Source organism: Sturnus vulgaris, chromosome 8 (genome assembly GCF_052056855.1).
Source record: "Sturnus vulgaris isolate bStuVul1 chromosome 8, bStuVul1.hap1, whole genome shotgun sequence".
Classification (NCBI taxonomy): Eukaryota; Metazoa; Chordata; class Aves; order Passeriformes; family Sturnidae; genus Sturnus; species Sturnus vulgaris.
In genome coordinates this window covers 13,313,962-13,332,583 of record NC_142250.1, presented here as the reverse complement: position 1 = coordinate 13,332,583, position 18,622 = coordinate 13,313,962, and the positions used below count along the sequence as shown (strand labels likewise).

The 18,622-nt window shown below is 43.6% G+C and overlaps 1 protein-coding gene and 1 long non-coding RNA gene across 2 annotated transcripts; one reads left to right on the top strand and one right to left on the bottom strand.

The window, feature by feature from the left end:
• The first annotated feature begins 3,182 nt into the window (after positions 1-3,182).
• LOC148222995 (uncharacterized) lies at positions 3,183-11,239 on the top strand. Its single transcript, XR_015805117.1, has 2 exons — positions 3,183-4,519; positions 5,898-11,239. It is a non-coding gene; the product is annotated as an uncharacterized LOC148222995 (long non-coding RNA).
• A 942-nt stretch (positions 11,240-12,181) lies between these two features.
• On the bottom strand, positions 12,182-16,040 carry LOC106854221 (uncharacterized). Its single transcript, XM_014878011.2, has 6 exons — positions 15,751-16,040; positions 15,355-15,434; positions 14,830-14,944; positions 14,075-14,181; positions 13,654-13,768; positions 12,182-12,790 (listed from the first exon to the last, which is right to left on the bottom strand). Exons 1-6 carry the CDS (start codon positions 15,812-15,814, stop codon positions 12,603-12,605), a joined length of 669 nt encoding a protein of 222 aa, XP_014733497.2. The 5' UTR covers positions 15,815-16,040; the 3' UTR covers positions 12,182-12,602.
• Positions 16,041-18,622: the final 2,582 nt, after the last annotated feature.

Genomic DNA, 18,622 nt, shown 5'->3' with positions numbered 1-18,622 from the left:
AATTGACTTCAACACAGCCTAGGCAATGAAGGCTCTGCATCAGCTCCATGGTGCAAAGGCTGGCTGAGCATCTGAGGATGCCTCCATAAAGCCAAAAGCCTGACTATTCACACTCATTCACACTGTGTTAAACCCAGCTTGGTCACGGAAGCCTGAGCAAGGACAGGTCCAGCTCCAGAGGCAGATCAGCTCCCCTCACCCTCTGTGTGTCAGGGAGGCAGAACAGCCACAGTGTGGAAGGTAACAGGGGAGGCAAGGTGTGCTCACAGCTCCTGTGAACCTGGGGGCCAGCAAAGAGCCTGCTTGGAACCTTGTGGCTGTGCAAATCACTGTAATTCCAGAGCAGCAACTTGCCATGCACAACATTCCTGTGCTGGCTTCAATTCAATTACAGCATTATTTCGGGCACATGGTCTCAGCACCTGCTCTGTGACAAGGAATGGGTCTTCCTGGCCTTCTTTCAGCCCTCTGCTTGATGTCACTGCCTGTGACTCATTCTTGTTGTTATTTTCTGCAAACTAAGCTGCTTGTCTTTTAGGTATTGGGAAAATTAATGCAACAAGGTTGGTGTCAAACCCAGACACCTTTCTGCTTGAGCAGCCTGGTGCCTGCAGGTGGTCCACCTCCACAGGTACTCTCAATTATTCACTCCAGCAGTATTCAAATCCTTCATCACAATGCATACTAAATAGGACCCTATTTCCAAGAGCTATAAAGTTGTCTCAACATATGCAAAAATAAAACTTTTGTGAACAAAGTCCTGTTTATCCATGCATCTGTTTGGCATTTAAGGAGATCTACAAGCTGTTAAAAAATGCCTTATTTCAGGACAGCACAGCCAAAATATAAACTACTGAGTCTCATATCATGTAAGGTCCAGAGAGACTGCTCTGTAAACCCAGGTGAAACAGGTACATAGAGGGGAAATGAGGACCCAGGAGTCCATATGGCACTGTTTCACTTTCTAGCTTGCTTCTTACTTCACAAACATTTTGCAGCTCACCACTATCTGCCTGCACCCATCAGCTCACCTGCCCAGTCCTCAGCCTGGTGGGAGTCCTGTTGTGAAATTTACTCTGCCACGAGCACAAGGAAACAGGATCACAAGCATCATCTAGTTTGGTAATTTTCCACTCATCATATTCCAATAAAGTTTAAGACATTTACAGTAAACTGCCTGAGAATGAAGTTGAACACAGTCCACTACCACCAAACATTTAAAGCCATAGTAAATTTTTTATTTTATCCTGCTAATCTCCAGGGGGTCACAGAGTTATCTTAAAATTAAAGCTAATTTCAGGTGTATGAAAGAAAGCAGCTACCTTCAGTGTTAGTCTAATGTATAAGTGCCACAGCAGAAATGCTCCACCACTGCCACACCTTTGGGCTTTTCCCCTGTGGGCCCCCAGGGAAGAGAGCAAAGGACTTTGTCTGTTCCTCCACAGCTGCAGATGCCCTGGTGAGACACTCTGGCTACTCATGGTACTGGGATGAGGACACAAAACCCCAAAGCAAATGTTTGTCACCCTGCCTGAAGCTGCCAGCTTCAACAGCCCTGCTGGCAGCAGGCAGTTCTTGGCCTGAAAGGCAGATTGATTCAGCCTTTAGACACTGAATTAATTTCCTAAATCTGAATTAGAAGGCTATACAGTATCCTCTGATTTGTAGAAAGACGGGATTTCCCAAGGCTAGCAAGCATTTACGTCAAAAGCTTGATCCACCCTATCCTAACTTTAAATTCTAGTTGTGCTTTTTAAAACTGCCACTATTTGACGTGTATTTCCGTGTGGATATTCTGGACCACCCAGCATGCTGGCAAGCCAAACTCTGTGACGTTCAATTTTCAGTCAATAGCATGTACTTTCCCCCTTTCAGTTGTAGGACTAATAACAACAGCACTAGGATTAAGTGAAGTTAAAATTGTATTAATCTGAAGAGTTAGTAAGAGAACAGGGTAAACAGGTTTCTTGGAAAGCAACTTAGTGAGGAATTTGATTTTAGCAAGATGAAATTTTTAGTGTAAAATATCAAGAGGGGTGGAAGTCACTTGCCAAGTTCTGCAGGGAAAAGTGTTACTGATTCTCTCCCTTGTACAGTGGAAAACAATTATTCCCCCCACCCCCCCCATCAAGAATTGTTCAGGAAATTGTTTAGAATTTTATAAAAATACCCATCATGTGAAAAACTGTTCTTAACAGCTGATATTTTCTGTGAAAATACCCTAGCTAATATTTTTTTCTGCTTTGTAAGAAACTGGAAAACCTATTAATGGCTGTGTGGCTTTGAGATCTAAAGGGGCATCCTTGGAATCCGAAGCTCTGCAGAGCCCTTTGGATGTGTCCATTCCAGCACAGAGAGTTCCACAGAGCTCATGGTTCCGTTTTTAAGGCAGGCTGCAGTTTGGCCTTCACATCATCTCTTGTCGAGAGGCAAGAGCCAGATGCAGCAGCGTGCTCAGGCAGCAGGGCCACTTCTCAGGGACTGTGTAGTGCCACCCCCAGCAGCATGGAGAGGAGCCAGAGCTGGCTTAGCAGAGCCTCTCAAGGGGTTTTTACATGCACTTTTTACAACTGATACTGCAGCAGCCTGGGCACAGCTGTGATTTGTCAAATATTTAAATAAAGCTAAGCTGTTAAGTAGCAAGTGGGTTGTTGAATATACCTAGGTGGAAGAGAGTTGGCTGTATGAGCACCTTGGATCTGTAATAAATTTAGGGGCAGCAGCCCTCACACTCTGACGGCTGCATGTGCTGTTCATAATAGTCAGAATGAGTTACCCAATCAGATTACTCTCTCCTGAGTAAACAAGATGATTTACAGGGAAAGTCCAAGTGGTTTTCTGGTAAAAAATGGGATTTCATTTTTCACTGCAGGTGGCTGTGTCCCAAAGCAGGCTGTGCACATGTGAAGAGCCAGTGATTGCTTTGCTGATTCCCTTGCTTCCTTAAAGGCTTGTGCCACTTTAAGAGCACCAGGTGGGAGGTGATAGAGGTTTGTACCACTGCACAAACAAGTGCTGAGTCCTTCTGTGCTCACCTGAGCCTGGCTGGGCTGGGGGACCCTGCCCTGCCCTCCCACAGGTGACACAGCAGCTCCAGCAGCACAGGATGGGCACCCAAAAAACACCAGCCCAGGCCGGGGACAGCACCTGCAGGACACCCCGAGGGCACTGAGCAGGTAAGAGCAGACAGAAATATCTGCTTCCAGCTAGCCAGGTTGAGAAAAACAAAAATATTCAACACAAATTCAGCTCCTTTGATGCCTTTCTAGAAAAATAAGGGGGATAACAAAATTATTTTTAATTTGCGCAACGGATTCTCAGCAGGGAAGGTTTGAGGAATATAAAGCTCCTATTCATATAATTAATTTTAAGTGCAAAATAGTTAGCTAAATGGTTAGGATTATGTCTGTAAGTGGACTGCATAAGGCAATCTCCTTTTCTTCTCCTTTACAGTTAGCACACCTCCAGCTTGTATGAGTTTATTCAAGAGTGTTGAAAATCCAAATATTCCAGAACAGGAAATGTCTGTGACTCAGGTGTAGGTGTCTCCTCACTGCTACACATTCAAGAATCAGGAACCTAACAGACACATGCCACAATGCGTTATCTATGAAAGCACAAAACCAACCTTTTAGACAAAATACAAAAACCTGAATTTATATGTCCAGAAAAGTGCGATTTAAATAACAGCTGAGAAACTCTTCTTGTGTTTTTAACTTTCACTGTAGTCACCTGGCTACAATTACTTTTGGAAGTGAGGTGAAACTAAGGGCTTGATCAGCATTATCACAACAGTTTGCTATGCTAGTTTTGGCTTTTAAATAGTCTGTCTTCATATTTTTGTTTAAAAAATCTTCCCCCGAGTTTCAGACAATTTCTGTACCCAAATTTCACATTAAGATCTTTTTAGCTAGATTTGTATCCTGCAGTAACTTCACTCACTGAAAGATAAATGCATACGGATTTGGCTTAAAAATAATCAGACAAAACTGTTTTATGCCTTATAAATACTGAAATCCTTTTAAAAATGAATGCTGAAATATTTTAATTAATACTTTAGCTACTCTTTACTTGTAGAAGGAAATACTTAAATTCAGTGACCTTTCTGTTAATATTTTTGTGATCCTGAGTGTTTTCATACACTCTTGGTTTGAAAGGTTTGGCCCGCTAGAGACCAAAGCGGCATTATTAGACCTTTCTAAGGTTCTACACAGTTGAAATGCAACCTTTTCTCTAAGATACTAAAGTCATTAATTTGATTTTTGGTTATTACAGGGGATTCAAGTGATGATTTTAACTTGCAGTGTAGTTATCTCTCGATCATCACCCTCTTTTCAAGTCCATCACTATGCCAGACATCCAGGTCTGAGAATTTTTCCAGTTCCTGCCATTTGCTACCTCTGTTTGCAGCACACAGGGAAGTGGCAGAGGAATGAATTCACCTTCCTGCAGCTGCCCAGGGTTACAAGGCACACTGAGGACGCTGCAGACACCTGACCCCTCCAGAAAACCATTGTGGGTAATTATCTTGGAGTGCTAACAGGAAGCTGCCAGTCAAGTCAGAGAACAAGTACACAGCAGCACTTGTTCTCCCCACTTGAAGGGCAAATATTTGTATCACTGACTGAGTGGAAAATGAAGCAGAACAAGTTCATTGTTGTTGTTGGTTTGCCCCTCTCAGCCTGTTCTTCCTTTAAAATGAGTGAGTGCCTGGGAGGAGAGTGGTCACACCTCTGCAAAGCTGGAAGTGTTTCACAGCTCCCGTGGTGCTAAAGCAGCTGGGAGCCCATCTTTGTGTCTGACTGAGCAGCTCTCAGGGGTGGAAAATAAAACCCCTCTCCACAAACAACTATAAGCCCTCTTTGCAGAACATACTGGAAATTCAATAGAGTCCATGTGGTTTGATCTGATATAATTAATAGCATAATCTAATGGAATTCCTGACCTAATAAAATATCAAAAATTGTATAAAGATATCACTAATAATCAGTCTTTAATATTTCAGATGTATTGTTTTGTATTTTTAACAAAAATATACTATTTTAATATATTGTTTTGTACTCTTGATTGTGGTTTTTTTATCCAATCTGGCTGTATTCATCTTGACCAAGAACTGAGCACTGTCACTTAATTTCACAAAGACAAGTCTTTGACTGATATTAAGTGCTGTAGCTACTAATCAGAATATCTTGCTACAAACAAAAGAAAATATAAACATTCACTGATATGAAACAGATCTTGCAGACTTCAATTCATTCTGCCATTTGATGCCTGCATTTACAAATGTACTGGGTTCCCAAAGTTTTAAAACTTGTTTTTCTGTTCCCAGACTTTAGCAGTAGTACTAGGTCTGTGACTTTCCAGGCACAGGGTAAAAATTATTATATGATAACCAATAATTCTATAGTTTGGAGGTCAATACATTATATAAATAGGTGCTAATTCAGATACCAGTTCATCTTTTAGCCATTTTCAATACATTTTCAAAGAAACCACAACTGTGAGCAAGTTACAGACTGGGAGGCCACCACCTCCCACAAGCATCTTGCTCAAGGGAACTTCTCAAGTTACAATAACTAAAGTTACTCTAAGGTTCAGAGGGCTGTCTTGAACCTTCACACTATTTCTGTAGACTGCAAATAAGTGGTTTTTTGTTTGTTTTTTTTTCTAACAGTATTGCTGCCTTCAGCATTTGGCCTCATGGGACATTGAGGAAATGCAATTCCCCCCTCCCAGATGTGATAGTGGGATAAATATATCGGGGTTTTGTAAGGTTTTCCCTACTGTTAGTTCTCTAAAATGAAGATATTAAAGTGTAATTTGGAGGGGGGGAGGAGGGGGAAGAAGCAAGCTGAGCAGAGAAAAATAATTTCCTTTTTAACCTATGTTCATTACAGCTAGCAAAGATGATATTCAACTCAGCAGGCAGGAAAAGCACTCTTCAGTAGTTTCAGAGGGTGGATTCCCTGCAGGACAGAGGCCCCAGGGCAGCTGTCTCAGCTGCATCCTGCACATCTGCTCCACTGCAAGGCAGCAGCAGCACAGAGTCAATCACTGTCTGTCTATATGTGGTAATCAAACAGTATTTTCTGGCTTTTCTATATTGCAGCAGGCTGTAAGCCAGCACACAGTACATCTGCTAAAAACACCAAAGTATTTTATTTCCTGCTTTTGCTGTCCTCTGCAAGAGTTGTGGTATTGCAATTCAAAAGTGAATCTTTGCAAAGATAAAGGGAGCAGCAAAGCAATCCACAATCCAGGACACATTTTTACAGGGTCTACTTTAGATTATGTTAAATATATGACCTTAGTGAAGAATATCAGCTTCATTTCCAGAATTATATATTAAGTTTATACTTGTTTTCTCTGGAAGGTTAAAGGGTAGAATTGTGGTTTCACTAAGAAAATATTCTGGCCACTGTGCTAAGATTAAGCCATCTTTAGCATCCAGAATGGGCTTTCATCAACTATAGTATAGAAGAAAAAAAAACCACCTCAATTTGTATAGCCTTCAGGCAAATCTTAAATGAAACACTGGAAATTGAAGGTTCAAATCACACCTCTAGGAGGTCTCCTTTTTTTCTCCCTTCCCCAACTATCTTCTTTATAGTATACTTCTCTAAAGAAGTCATTTATTGCATGTCATTGAATGTGTTCAGCTCAAATCCTGGCAGTCACCTTTAGTCATCTACCCATTTCTTAAATTTAGATCTAGAACTTCAATATAAATTATTTTGTGGTTTGGAGACCAAATTTGACATACTTACACATTCACTGGTGAGGATTTTAGTTGAGATAAAGAACTCTCAAATCTCCAGTGACAGTATATTTACTCCAAAGACTTTGTATTTCCAGAGCTATGCTTTGGTTGACCACTATTTTGATTCATTTATGCCCTCCCATAATCAAATACCGTGTCCCTGTGAGAAATACCTTGTTAATAGAGCACTCCCAGACCTTGACTAGCTGTGCTGAAGGGAACAGGCTGGCTGAGGTAGCCTGAAACATTCAGAAGGGCACAGAGTCACCCCTGCAGCCTCTGCTGGCTGCTCAGCACCACAGCTGGGCAGCTGCACTGGGCAGGGCACCTGTGCTCCCTTCGGGATCAGTTCTGCTCTCACCAACGTACCTTGCTTTTGATTAGCTTACTGAAAATTATGTGTATAGTAATACTGACTTATGACACAGCATCCATGTCACATGGGCAGAATATTGTACATTCAGCCTCCCAAAAACCAAAGCACACTGCATGTTGTGCCCTGAGGCTGTGCAGTACTCACTCCAGCTAAGAAAAACCTTAGGACATGAGAACAGAAGTGCAGGAAAAGCTTAGAATAGGTAATGCAGAATAAATACACACTTTGGAGACTTTAGGTAACACTTAGTATCTCTTCCTAGCCAGCAGTAGGTTTTCCAGCTAAAGGCAATGCAGCCAGCAGTTCCAGAAGGTGAGAAATGAACTGCTTGGCAAATGAACTGCTGCTCTTACAGCCTTGAATCACACATCCTTGAATCCTCAGAGCTGCCTCAACACTATTACAGACCTTCCCATCACTTCCCAACTCTTCTGCAGTGTCATCCAAGGCAGATGGAAACCCAGCAGTGCTTCCCCCACAGACCCAGGCAGGGCTGTTTTGTCCAGCCCTTGTTTCACTGCCAGGGTACAACTGGCAGGACAGCAACTCCTTATCCAAGCATTATCCATGTGTTATGTCATCTCCACCAAGGGATGGAGGAGAGGGGTGTGTGCTCAAACACCTCACCTTCCCCACCTCAAACCACAGCATTTGCTTTCACAGCACAGGAAAAGAGCAGAGTCTTCATTCACCCTCAGCATCCACTGCCTCTTGGGATCTCTATTTCTTACACAGATTGGTATACAGTCCACCTGAAACTTCCTGGAATTTTGTTTTGTGAAAAACTCACTAACGTGACCTTCCCAAACAGCCAGGATTTAAGGAAAGGGCACTGCTCTCACCCCCAGCAGATCTGGCTGCTGGCAGAGCAGTTCATGCTCTCTCTGGATTTTTTTTCCCCCCAGATCTAGACACTGGTAAGGAATCAATAAAGCAGAGAACAGGGACAGGGATTTCCCATGGAAACCATGACTGATTTTTCAAAAAAGGGAATTGCAACAAACTGAGAGGGGAAAAAATGAAGGAAATGACTTGACAGCAAGATTTGTAACAAAAGAAAACAAAGCAAAAGTAACAAGAGCTTAAATGAAGATACCTGGCAGAGAAAAAGGCAGGAAAAGAGAACCACAAAGCAAGTCAGAAACAGACATTTAAAAGAATTAACTGCCAAAGACATTCAAATTAGCAGACAGGAGGATAATACAGCTTTCAGGTGTGTGGGTTCTGGAAGAGGACCTGCAGCCTGATGCCTTTCAGATGTGTGGGTCTTGTGGAAGGAATTGCATTGAACACTGCATTCCTTAGGACACCCCATTCACACTCAACAACCTGTGACATTCCCTGTGTAGCAGCAGTGAAGCAGCACAAGGAAGCTCCCTGAGCAAAATAAAAAAAAAATCCCACAGCCTCTCCAGGTTAAAAACAGCCTTCACCCAGCAGTCAGTGGGAAGAGAAGAATAATACCAAAGAATAATACCAATAATACAGGAAAGGTCAGTGTCACCCAGGCTGACAGGCTGTGCAGCACAGCCCACATCAGAACTACAGATAAATACAGATATCAGAGCAGATAAACACACACGAAATCAAGCAGCTGTTCTGTAGCTTGGGTGAAAACAGACACAGAGCACAGCCCACTTCAGGGAATGAGCCTGGTGGGCAGCATTCCAGCTCCAGTCACCCTCCTGCCACAGCTATGTGGGATTCACTGGAAGAAGAGCAGCTGAGAGAGGGCTCCAGGTCCTGAGCTAGGGGAGCTCCAGCTGCATCCTCTGTTCTTCTTCTATGCTTGTAAGATCTGAGATTAATCTGACTAGAACGTGACACAGCAGCCAAGGAGAACTCCATTAGCAGTCTGCTAATGGATAGCTGGGCTTCATTAAGGATATCATGGCCTAAATCCTCCAAGATTTGTTACCAGATATATAGTGACTCTCCTCACAAACCACAGCAAAAAAAGAAAAAGATTGAGCTAATGGCAATTTTAACAGTCATATACACAATTAATTGCTGGAAATTATTCAAACTTTCTACTCTCCTTAGACATGCATATTCTATCAACCCTGTTTCCATCTTCACCTTCACATAAAGGTGAGGATTTAGGAACAAAAACCCAGAAAAGCATGTACTCAGACAAACCTGAGACCTCTTCTGGTGAGTTGTAGCCCCAGTTCCCACAGCATATGCAGTATTGCAGCCCCTCCAGTAACTTCCCACTACTGGTACAAGGAGTTGTGGAGGGGAAAAAAAAACTTTTTAGCCCCTGGCACCTCCTTCTATTCACCCACTGAACAGCTTTCAGGTGTGTGGGTCCTGTGGAAGGAATTGCATTGAACGCTGCATTCCCTAGGACACACCTGTTAACACTTGACAAAACCAACATTATTTAACTCCTTCCCAAGCACCCTGCTCTTACTAAAGCATTATACATGGAAAAAGATAAAATATGTATTCTGACTGCAATTCAATTTCCAGTTCTCCTTTCCATCATATTCTTTTACTTTCAGCCTTAGCTTTGATACATGTCAGTGTAGTAATAATTTTGTGTAATGGTGCTCTAAGTAGGAGAGAAGGGCCTTAAAAATCAAAATTTTAAAGAGAAAGGCTTACCCAAGGGTCAGGGACAGTGCTTTAGGGTGGAGAGGGTGTCTTACACCAGCATCAGCAACTGCAGCTGAGCCAAGGGGGAAAGGCTGATGCTCTATGGAGGCTCCTGAGGGCACAGAGAGAGAGAGAGAGAGAGAGAGCTCTTCTGGGGTCTACAGTCCAGGAAATGTGTTTATTCTTCAGGCTGAGAAAGGAATAGGCCAAAGAGGCTGACACCCTTGTGCTGGTTAAAACAAACACATCTGTTCAGACATGATTCCTATTTGCAAGTAAATAATGCAGCATAATTTTTGTGTTTACAGCTTCAGACTCTTGAGTCGGAGGCAATGATGGTGGATACCATCCTGGCCCCATGGGAAATCCTGCTGGTCATTTTTGCAGCAGTGCTGGTGATGAGTTTGCTGATGCTGCTGCCCCCCGCTGCCGTGGCGCTCTGGAGGATGAAGCGAGCGCCGCAGATCTCTCTGCACGGCTCGGTGTGAGCCCCCGGGGCCTGGCAGCAGGGACCAGGACATCTCTGGATCTATGACACCGCTCAGGGTCACTCTCACTACCTGTGGTCCACCACAAGCAGTGGCTCTACCAGTCTGCTGCTACTAAGCTCCTGTGAAAAGAGAGCCTGTGTGACTTTGTCGTCGGGAGCTGCGGCTCTCGCTGCTTTTCCATTTTTTGGCTGAGTTGTTTAATTACTGTTGTTGGCTCCGGTCCCAGACTGAGTTCTCCTCTTGTGTTAGAATGGACTGAAAGAGAAGCAAGGATAAAGTATTCCCTTAATTAATATCAGGAAAGCTTCCCTCTCTATAGTTACACTGTAAATATTACCAAAGCCTTCAGCTGACTGACAGGTGGACTTATCAAAAGTATGCAGGATACTCTGGGGAGGCAATAGTTGTCTGGTTGTATTGCAAAACCTAAAAAAAAAATTAAATTTCAGAGATTGTTTCAATAAATAAGCCTCCCCTGCTTCTGTTGTTTGATCTGAAAACTTAATGGTTTAAAATGTTCTTAAATTCTTTCCTTCTGTATGAATTTTCCTCTCTCCCCAACCCCCTAGTGCCAGAACAAAGCCTACCCCAGAGCAGGAGCACAAGGAATGGTCCAATGCTCAGGCAGGCCAGGCCAGGCACCAACAAGAATTTAATGCAAACACACAGGAACTATTTACATGAATTGCAAATGTCCTCCGGGAAATAACATGATTAAATTTACTTTAGTTTTCAACTGTGTCATATTATTGAATCAACTCCCTGTCTCATATATAAATAAGAATTCAGGTGGTGGGAATAGAACAAAACTTCTTCTCTGCGAGTTTTTGACAAACACCCCAGCCACCCAATCTCCAGCTTAATACCATGACAGACAATAATTAAAACTTTCCAGCCTCATTCTTCCACACTGTATGGCACTCACTATGAGGATTTCTGACCCACAAATGAAACAGTTTCTATCAGTTTACAGGCTTGATTTCCTCATGAAATAAAATATAAGTGGCTTTTGTTGTTGTTGTTGTTGGTTGGTTTGGAAAGTCACTAGAATAGATTAATAAAATTGAGAGAAAAAAAAAGGGGGGTTAGCACCGGTAGAAAAATTACACTGCAAAGTACTCCAGATATTTTATCTGAGCATCAGTTGATAATGATTTTTCTGGAAAGACTTAAAAACATTACAATTTAATTTGATAGAGATAATTTCTTTGCCAGAAACAAATACATTTTTTAAAAAACAAAAACCCAGTGATTCAAAACTCATTGTTTTTCTTTAAGATGACAGCACTTTTGTCTCCAACATAATGACTTAATTTATTGCCACATGGTTTATAAGCAGCCAACTCATCCCTTTTCTGTTGTAATTATCTGCTCCACTCATTGTCATATGACTGTCTGCTTCTGGGCCCTAAAGCAGCTGGGATTACTTATGGGTTTTTGCCTGTAATGACTCGATTCTGATCCTGAAATATAAGTATGTAAATATATACATTTGAATCATTTATCTGATTAATGAGGTAAAGGTCAATTTTACATCATGTACCACGAAACTATGCTGTCTGTGTCTGAAAGATTAACATAAATAGGGAAAAGGTGAAAAAAGGAAAAGGAAACACAAACAGATGAGCTGTCTGTCTTCAGATCTACAGCTTCACTGTTTGCTCAACAGAGGAAAATTAAAATATTACCCCAAGCACAGATTCCACTGAAAACCAAGTAACCAGTAACTAAATTTCTTGTTTATACTTAATAATAATTCACATGCCCATTGTTTGATAGCTACAGCTCCACAAATAAGCTGGATCACCAGTGCTAAGGTGCATTTCATCTTCACTTTCACTTAGTGCCAGGTGGACAATGGACAGGTTTTCTGCTGCTGTTCTAGGCTTCAGCCAAGTAAGCAAGTGACTAAAATATTATTATTTTAAAATATATTCCCCTGCAGCCAAGAACTGTTGTCACTTACACAACTTTAATGGTCATCAGAACAATAATAGTGATTAACTGTAAAAGTGAGTAGAATTATGGCCCTTTCTCAGTAAAGATGATCTCAGACACAGGACAACTTGTTATAACAATCAGTGTCATCACTGTCTTCAGAGATCCTGAAGAAGTTAAGCCAATAGGAAGACATCATTAAAAAACTTCAGCTCTTATTTAATTCCAGATGGACAAATTTAAGCCATAAAAGTGGTCTTCTTTCTTTGAAACTCTTCTGCCATGAGCTGTGGGATCAGATTTGGCCTATATATCCATAGCCCAAAGCTGATGTCGTGACTGTGATCTCCAGTATTTTAACTAGGTAAAAGCTGTGTGTTTACACGTGTTAGCCATGATTTCCCTGCTGTGCTCTGCAGTCCAAGCTGGGCTGTGCTCAGTAGCCACAGAGGAGGCAATCAGCCCCCTGGTCCCTGCTGGAGACATCGATGCCTTGCTCTGCAATCTCCTTGAGGAAAATGTTCAGCTGCTCTGCCTGAGCCTCAGGGAAGGCAAGGGTGTGCACACAGGTGCTGTTGCTGGGGAAATAGGCAGATTTAGCTCCACTGATGGCCATCTCAGAGGCTGGAAAAGATAAAGATGACAATAAATAAATAAATAGATTAATAAATAAATAAAAGCAGATGAATTACTCAATTTAGATTTGTCCTGATCTTTAAACATGTGCTGCCATTCCTATTTTCTAGACTGAAGTCTCTAACTTGGAATAAAAGGGCCTAGATGATTGCTTGCTTTTAGTAAGCCTTGGAAAACAACTTGCAACTGCTCTAGCAACTAGGCACTGTCAACAGTAAAATATTTTCCATTAAGCATAGGAGAGGAAGGGTGGCCCCTTTGTGTATCTATATGCACAATTATTTTTGAATTAAGGCAATAACTACAGAGTCATACAGGCTGCTTTGGGCCACAGACTGAGCAGTGGATACAATGGTATCCCAAAGCCCAAAGTCCTTGGGCTGCCATGAAGATGGCAGCACTGCTGGCTGGGGCCCAGCTGCTGGCCTTTATTGTGTGTGCAGACAGGGGTTGGACAATTTGGCTGAGATTCTTCAAATACTGTTGAAAGATAAACAGTTTTATGTCCTATTGCTGTCTGTCCAGTGGGTCACATAACCCTTGTGCAACATGGGGTTTGTGTTAGGGTGACACCAATTTACTGGGTTTTTTAACAAACAGGTTCATCTTGCCACAAACATTTGCATAAATGTCATATTTGGTACTCCAAGATGAAACAGCAATGCCTTCATGAGAATATTAAAGCTAATGTGTTTTCTTACTCATCAGTTTGCCAGCTCAGCACTGGCTCTCACAATGTCACACACTACAAGTTGTCATGAAAAGAGAAATTTTCTTTCCTCCTATTTTTTTTGAACAGAGGAGAGGGAGCCCCGTGTCCTCATGGACAGATTTATCTGAGAAGCACTCACGGTTGCAGACAGCCAGTGCCTTTCCCCCAAGGAGCTGTGTGGTCCAGGAAAAGCCAGTGGCATTGCCACACACTTCATACAGCCTGCTCCTTCTGAGGAACTCGAAGTCATAACCCTGGGGAAACAGAGATGGGGGAGAAAAGAAAGAAACACTGTCTTAGGGGAAAGAAACAGCCAGGGCAGCTAAATACAAACACTACAACCTCTCCCAGCCCTGAGGGATATAAAAAAGGTATAGCAAGCAAAATTAGGCTTTACCAAATAAGCAGTTGTAAGTGAACAGAAATAGAAATAGAAATAGAAATAGAAATAGAAATAGAATAGAATAGAATAGAATAGAATAGAATAGAATAGAATAGAATAGAATAGAATAGAATAGAATAGATGCAGCAACACAGCAGCAGTAAGGCAGCAATGTTACCTTGTTGCACATGGGTTTGCAGTACTGAGTGCTGTCAATGATCACACACACGAGCCCCCCGTTCTTTGGGGCCACTGGGCGTGGGCACGGAGTTAGCTGCTTGCAAACTTTTGGGTGGAAAAAAAAGAAGAAAGAAAGAGAGCAAGAAAACCATATATCAGAGTGAAAGTGGGTATAAAAGCCTCCCCTTCACAAGCAAATTCCTGTCTCCACTAGCTGGCATCATCAAAGCAAGCATTTTTGCTTGTTTAAAACTTTTTCTTCTCCCACGCTTTTTTTTTGTTTGTTTTTGGGGTTTTTTTGGCCACACCCATCGAATTTTCCCCTCACTTTTCACTGTGATGACAGGGTTAGGGGCGGCTCACTGTGGCATTTGCACTCACACCACTGACATTCATTGCTATTGTGACCCAAACTATCCAAGTATTTCTTGGAAAAATATGACTGGCATGCCAGGCAGCAGAGAGGCAGTGGCTGGAGGGCAGAGCAGGCACTGCTGGCCCTGTGGCTGTGCTGCTGCTCAGCACCAGTGCCTGGGCTGCAGGGACAGCAGGACCCCCTGTCTGTTCTGCTCTGCCTCCCCAGTCCCAGTGCTCTCTGTCCCTGAGATGTCTTTTATATGATGCCACTCCTCTCCAAAAGAAATGCAGACACTTGGCTCGTTCTGTAGCAGAAAAAAATTCCCTTCCTGCTTCTCCAGTGCCACTTTGTTCAACACCCAGCAAAGGGCAGTGCTGGTTCAGGAGGGGCCTCACATTGCTCTTGAACAGGGTGCAGCAGGTCAAGTGTTTCTTGCAGTATCCATGCCAGGAAATTGATTGAAGCTTTTTCACCCTTGGCAATCATATCAGGCAAGCATTTTGAATATTTCTGTGGAGGTATGGGAGAAAAAGTCTAAGTCGAAAAGGAAAGACTTTGGAGCCTTAGAATTAACCTATCTCTGAATATATGTAAATAAAGAAGCTCCTGTATTTCTAGGTAGCTATTGCTACTTACCTCACTATACTACTTATGTTGAAGTCACTTCATGTATCTGGAGCAGGGTAAAACTGGAAAATATAGGGCACTTTTTGGACTAGCAGTAGCAGGACCAAAGCTGTGGTCAGTCAGATGACACTAATGTTTCTCTGCCCTTGCATGTGGCTCCCCTCCCCAGCATGTACTTTGTACATTGCCAAAGCCACCAGCTGTGCTTGCCCTGCCGGCACAGGTGACACAGCAGGAGCCCCCCAGCACAGGAGGGGGGTGCAGAACAGCCCCTGGGGCAGCCAACCTCTTACCTTGAGACTCTCGTTCACATCATCTATGGTTGCACTCTCGCATTCACTTAGACCAGCAGAAGCTCGGATTTCAGTAAAATCTAAAAGACAAGCAGAAGCAGGTACTTGGCTAGGTCACAGTCCCTCCTGACACATGAGCAAATCCCAAATGCCCCTTGTTCAGAGAAACTGTCCTTCTATCCTGCTTCTATCCTATCCCACAGTCCTAGTACTAGCTTGTATACCTGAGGTGATCAGGGCTCAAATATGAATAATCTGTACAAATATTGATTTGTTGGAAACAGCAATGTGAGCACCTGTTTGGGGCCACTCAGGGCTGGGTTCCTTAGCAGGCTTTTCATTTCTCTAAGAAAGACCTATTGACATAACAGTTAGTCATATTCAACAATATCTTACCTGCAAGAAGAACTGCTAAACCTAGAGCAAGCAGTGTTTTCCAGGGGAGGCAGGAGCTGAACATTTCTCTCTGCTGCCTGTTGCTTGTGGTGCCTAGGAGCACAAGCACTGGAGGCAGGCACAGAGCTGTGTGCTGTGTGTGGCTGGCAGGTGACAGCACAGCAGGGCTGTGCTCAGCCTCAGGGGCAGGCACACATTGCCCCACTTGCTGGGAAGCCCAGGGAGAGCTTGCCAGAACAGTCTGGGGGAGGGCAAGGGCATGTTCTAGTTAGAGCACTGAGGAACACTGGCTCTGCTGCTGCCAGCTCCACCGGGAAATTTTCAGATTAACTGGTTTACTGTAAACATGTTTAGTGTCTGCACATTCTTGCATGCTCTGGCTCCCTTGCCACATTCCCATCTGTCTGTGTTTGCCTCTCTCTCACACACACATACACAAATATACTTTCATAAAGAAGACATAATAATGCCTTAACTTGTATGTCATGCTCCAACAGAAAGCTCAGAACATCAAATGATGACTGATTTGAACCAAACGGGGCATGATCTGTATCCTTTAGCATGCAGAGTTTTGATAATTGCTCTCTTTTTGTTTTGCTTTGTTTTGTTTCTTTTTTTTGTTTGTTTGTTTTTGATGGAGCCATGAACCTCATGTGCTTAAATCCATTTATGGGAAGACCTGAGTAGATAGCAAAATTGCCACAGAAGTTCAACTTCTCTACTCTACACATTTACTAGCAGATTAATCCAATTGTCCCTCGGGTGCCTGACCCATGTGTGAGATGCAGGGTTCAGAGCCTTTCACCTGAGAGCCTGTCACACACCTCCCAAGCCTCAGGGCAGACTCCCAGCTGGAGACACACATATCCCCCTCCTCTGCAACAAACCTTTAACAATTGTTATTGTCACCACCTGAGCAGAACTGTTCCTTTTGTCTGCATGTGTTTCTTTTTGTTGAGACACTGGCTTTCTGCTTCCATGTTATGTCACGAAACACATTAATTTATTTATTTATTTTTTAATTTTATTAATGTCTTTTTATTAATTTTTCATGCACTTGCTTCTGCTAGCTGTAGTGTATTACATTATTCAGGACCTGGAGCTCCTGAAGAAGTTAAGCCCAAAGGGAGGCACCCAGGGCATTGACAGAGAAATGTCTTTGTGTGCTATCTCAGGGACATCTTGATGAACAGGTATGTGTAGGACTGTAATGCTTCCACAAAACAGTTCCGTGTCAGCATGAGTGGTGACCTCCTTTTTATTAGCAAAATGCCTCTGTACACATCGCTGACAGGTAAAAGATCATTACCAAAACAAGTTTTTAATAACACATGTCAAGGTTTATGTTTCTAGGCAGACCAACAGGACCTGGCTCCAAACAGCTTACATTTCTGAGGCTGACACACATTTTGTATTCCTTGGAAGATAAGCAACGTGCAGCTAGGAAAACAGTCCCTGGGAAATCTTTGCCAACTCATTCTTTAAGATGCAGGTGGCCTTTAAGATATTTTCCTGCCAAAATATACCCAGGTGAGCACCCAGCGAGGCCCACTGATTAATGTGGTAAGTCCTTGGGAGATCGCAAGCTACACATAAACCTATTTATCTCAACTTACACAGAACACAGGGCACATAAACATAATTAATAAAAGAGGAGAGACCTCTGGCTTGACTAGATAGAAGTTGTGTTTATGGCATACTCGAAAGGAATAAATGGCAGCTTTTCCTCTGATGTTCATCACAGTCACTCTCTTTCCACCACCACATCTGTTCGGGAGGCGCTGTATGAAGACATTTGTTGGGGAGATAAACACGGGGTGGCAGCACTTCTCCAGCGCAGATTTGTCACGATGCTGGCTAAACCACAAAGCTTTAAGTCCCTCTTGGGGGCCATACACAGGCCCACACTGGAGGATTAAGCTGCTGCCTACTGACAAACAAAACTGATCACAGAAGATAAACGTGGTCTCACCCTCCCGGTTTAAACAAACCTGTGCCCAACTCAGGCATTTGCAAAGAGGAGTTTGCCATGTCGAGGACTATAGAGCAGATGGGCACAGAGAGGTCCTTGTCCTCAGTCTTGGCCATGTCCCACCTGAGCAGCGACCCTGACCTGCGGGGAGGAGAGGGGGACGCTGCCTCCGGCAGGAACAACGGGACACCGGGATCAGCCCCTGGAGACACCGGGATCACCCCTGGAGACACAGGGATCACCTCTGGCAGTCACAGGGATCACTCCTGGCAGTCACCAGGATCACCTCTGGCAGTCACAGGATACCCCTGGCAGTCACAGGGATCACTCCTGGCAGTCAGTGGGATACCTCTGGCAGTCACAGGGATACCCCTGGCAGTCACTGGGATCACCCCTGGCAGTCACAGGGATCACTCCTGGCAGTCACAGGGATACCCCTGGCAGTCACTGGGATCACCCCTGGCAGTTACCGGGATCACCCCTGGCAGTCACTGGGATCACTCCTGGCAGTCACTGGGATACCCCTGGCAGTCACTGGGATCACCCCTGGCAGTCACAGGGATACCCCTGGCAGTCACTGGGATACCCCTGGCAGTCACTGGGATACCCCTGGCAGTCACAGGGATCACCCCTGGCAGACACAGAGATCATTCCTGGCAGTCACTGGGATCACCCCTGGCAGTCACCGGGATCACCCCTGGCAGCCAAGTGCGGGCACAGCCCCGCTCCAGAGCTGGGCACACGCCCTGAGGCGGGGCCAGCTCTCTGGGAGAGCACTGGCCCAGATGCAACCTCATGCTACGAGTGTTTGGTGAAGTTTTGAAGTTATTTCTCTCAGCTATATTTTATTCCCAATATCCAACATAGAAAGCCATGCAACAAACCTGATGCTTGGGAGCA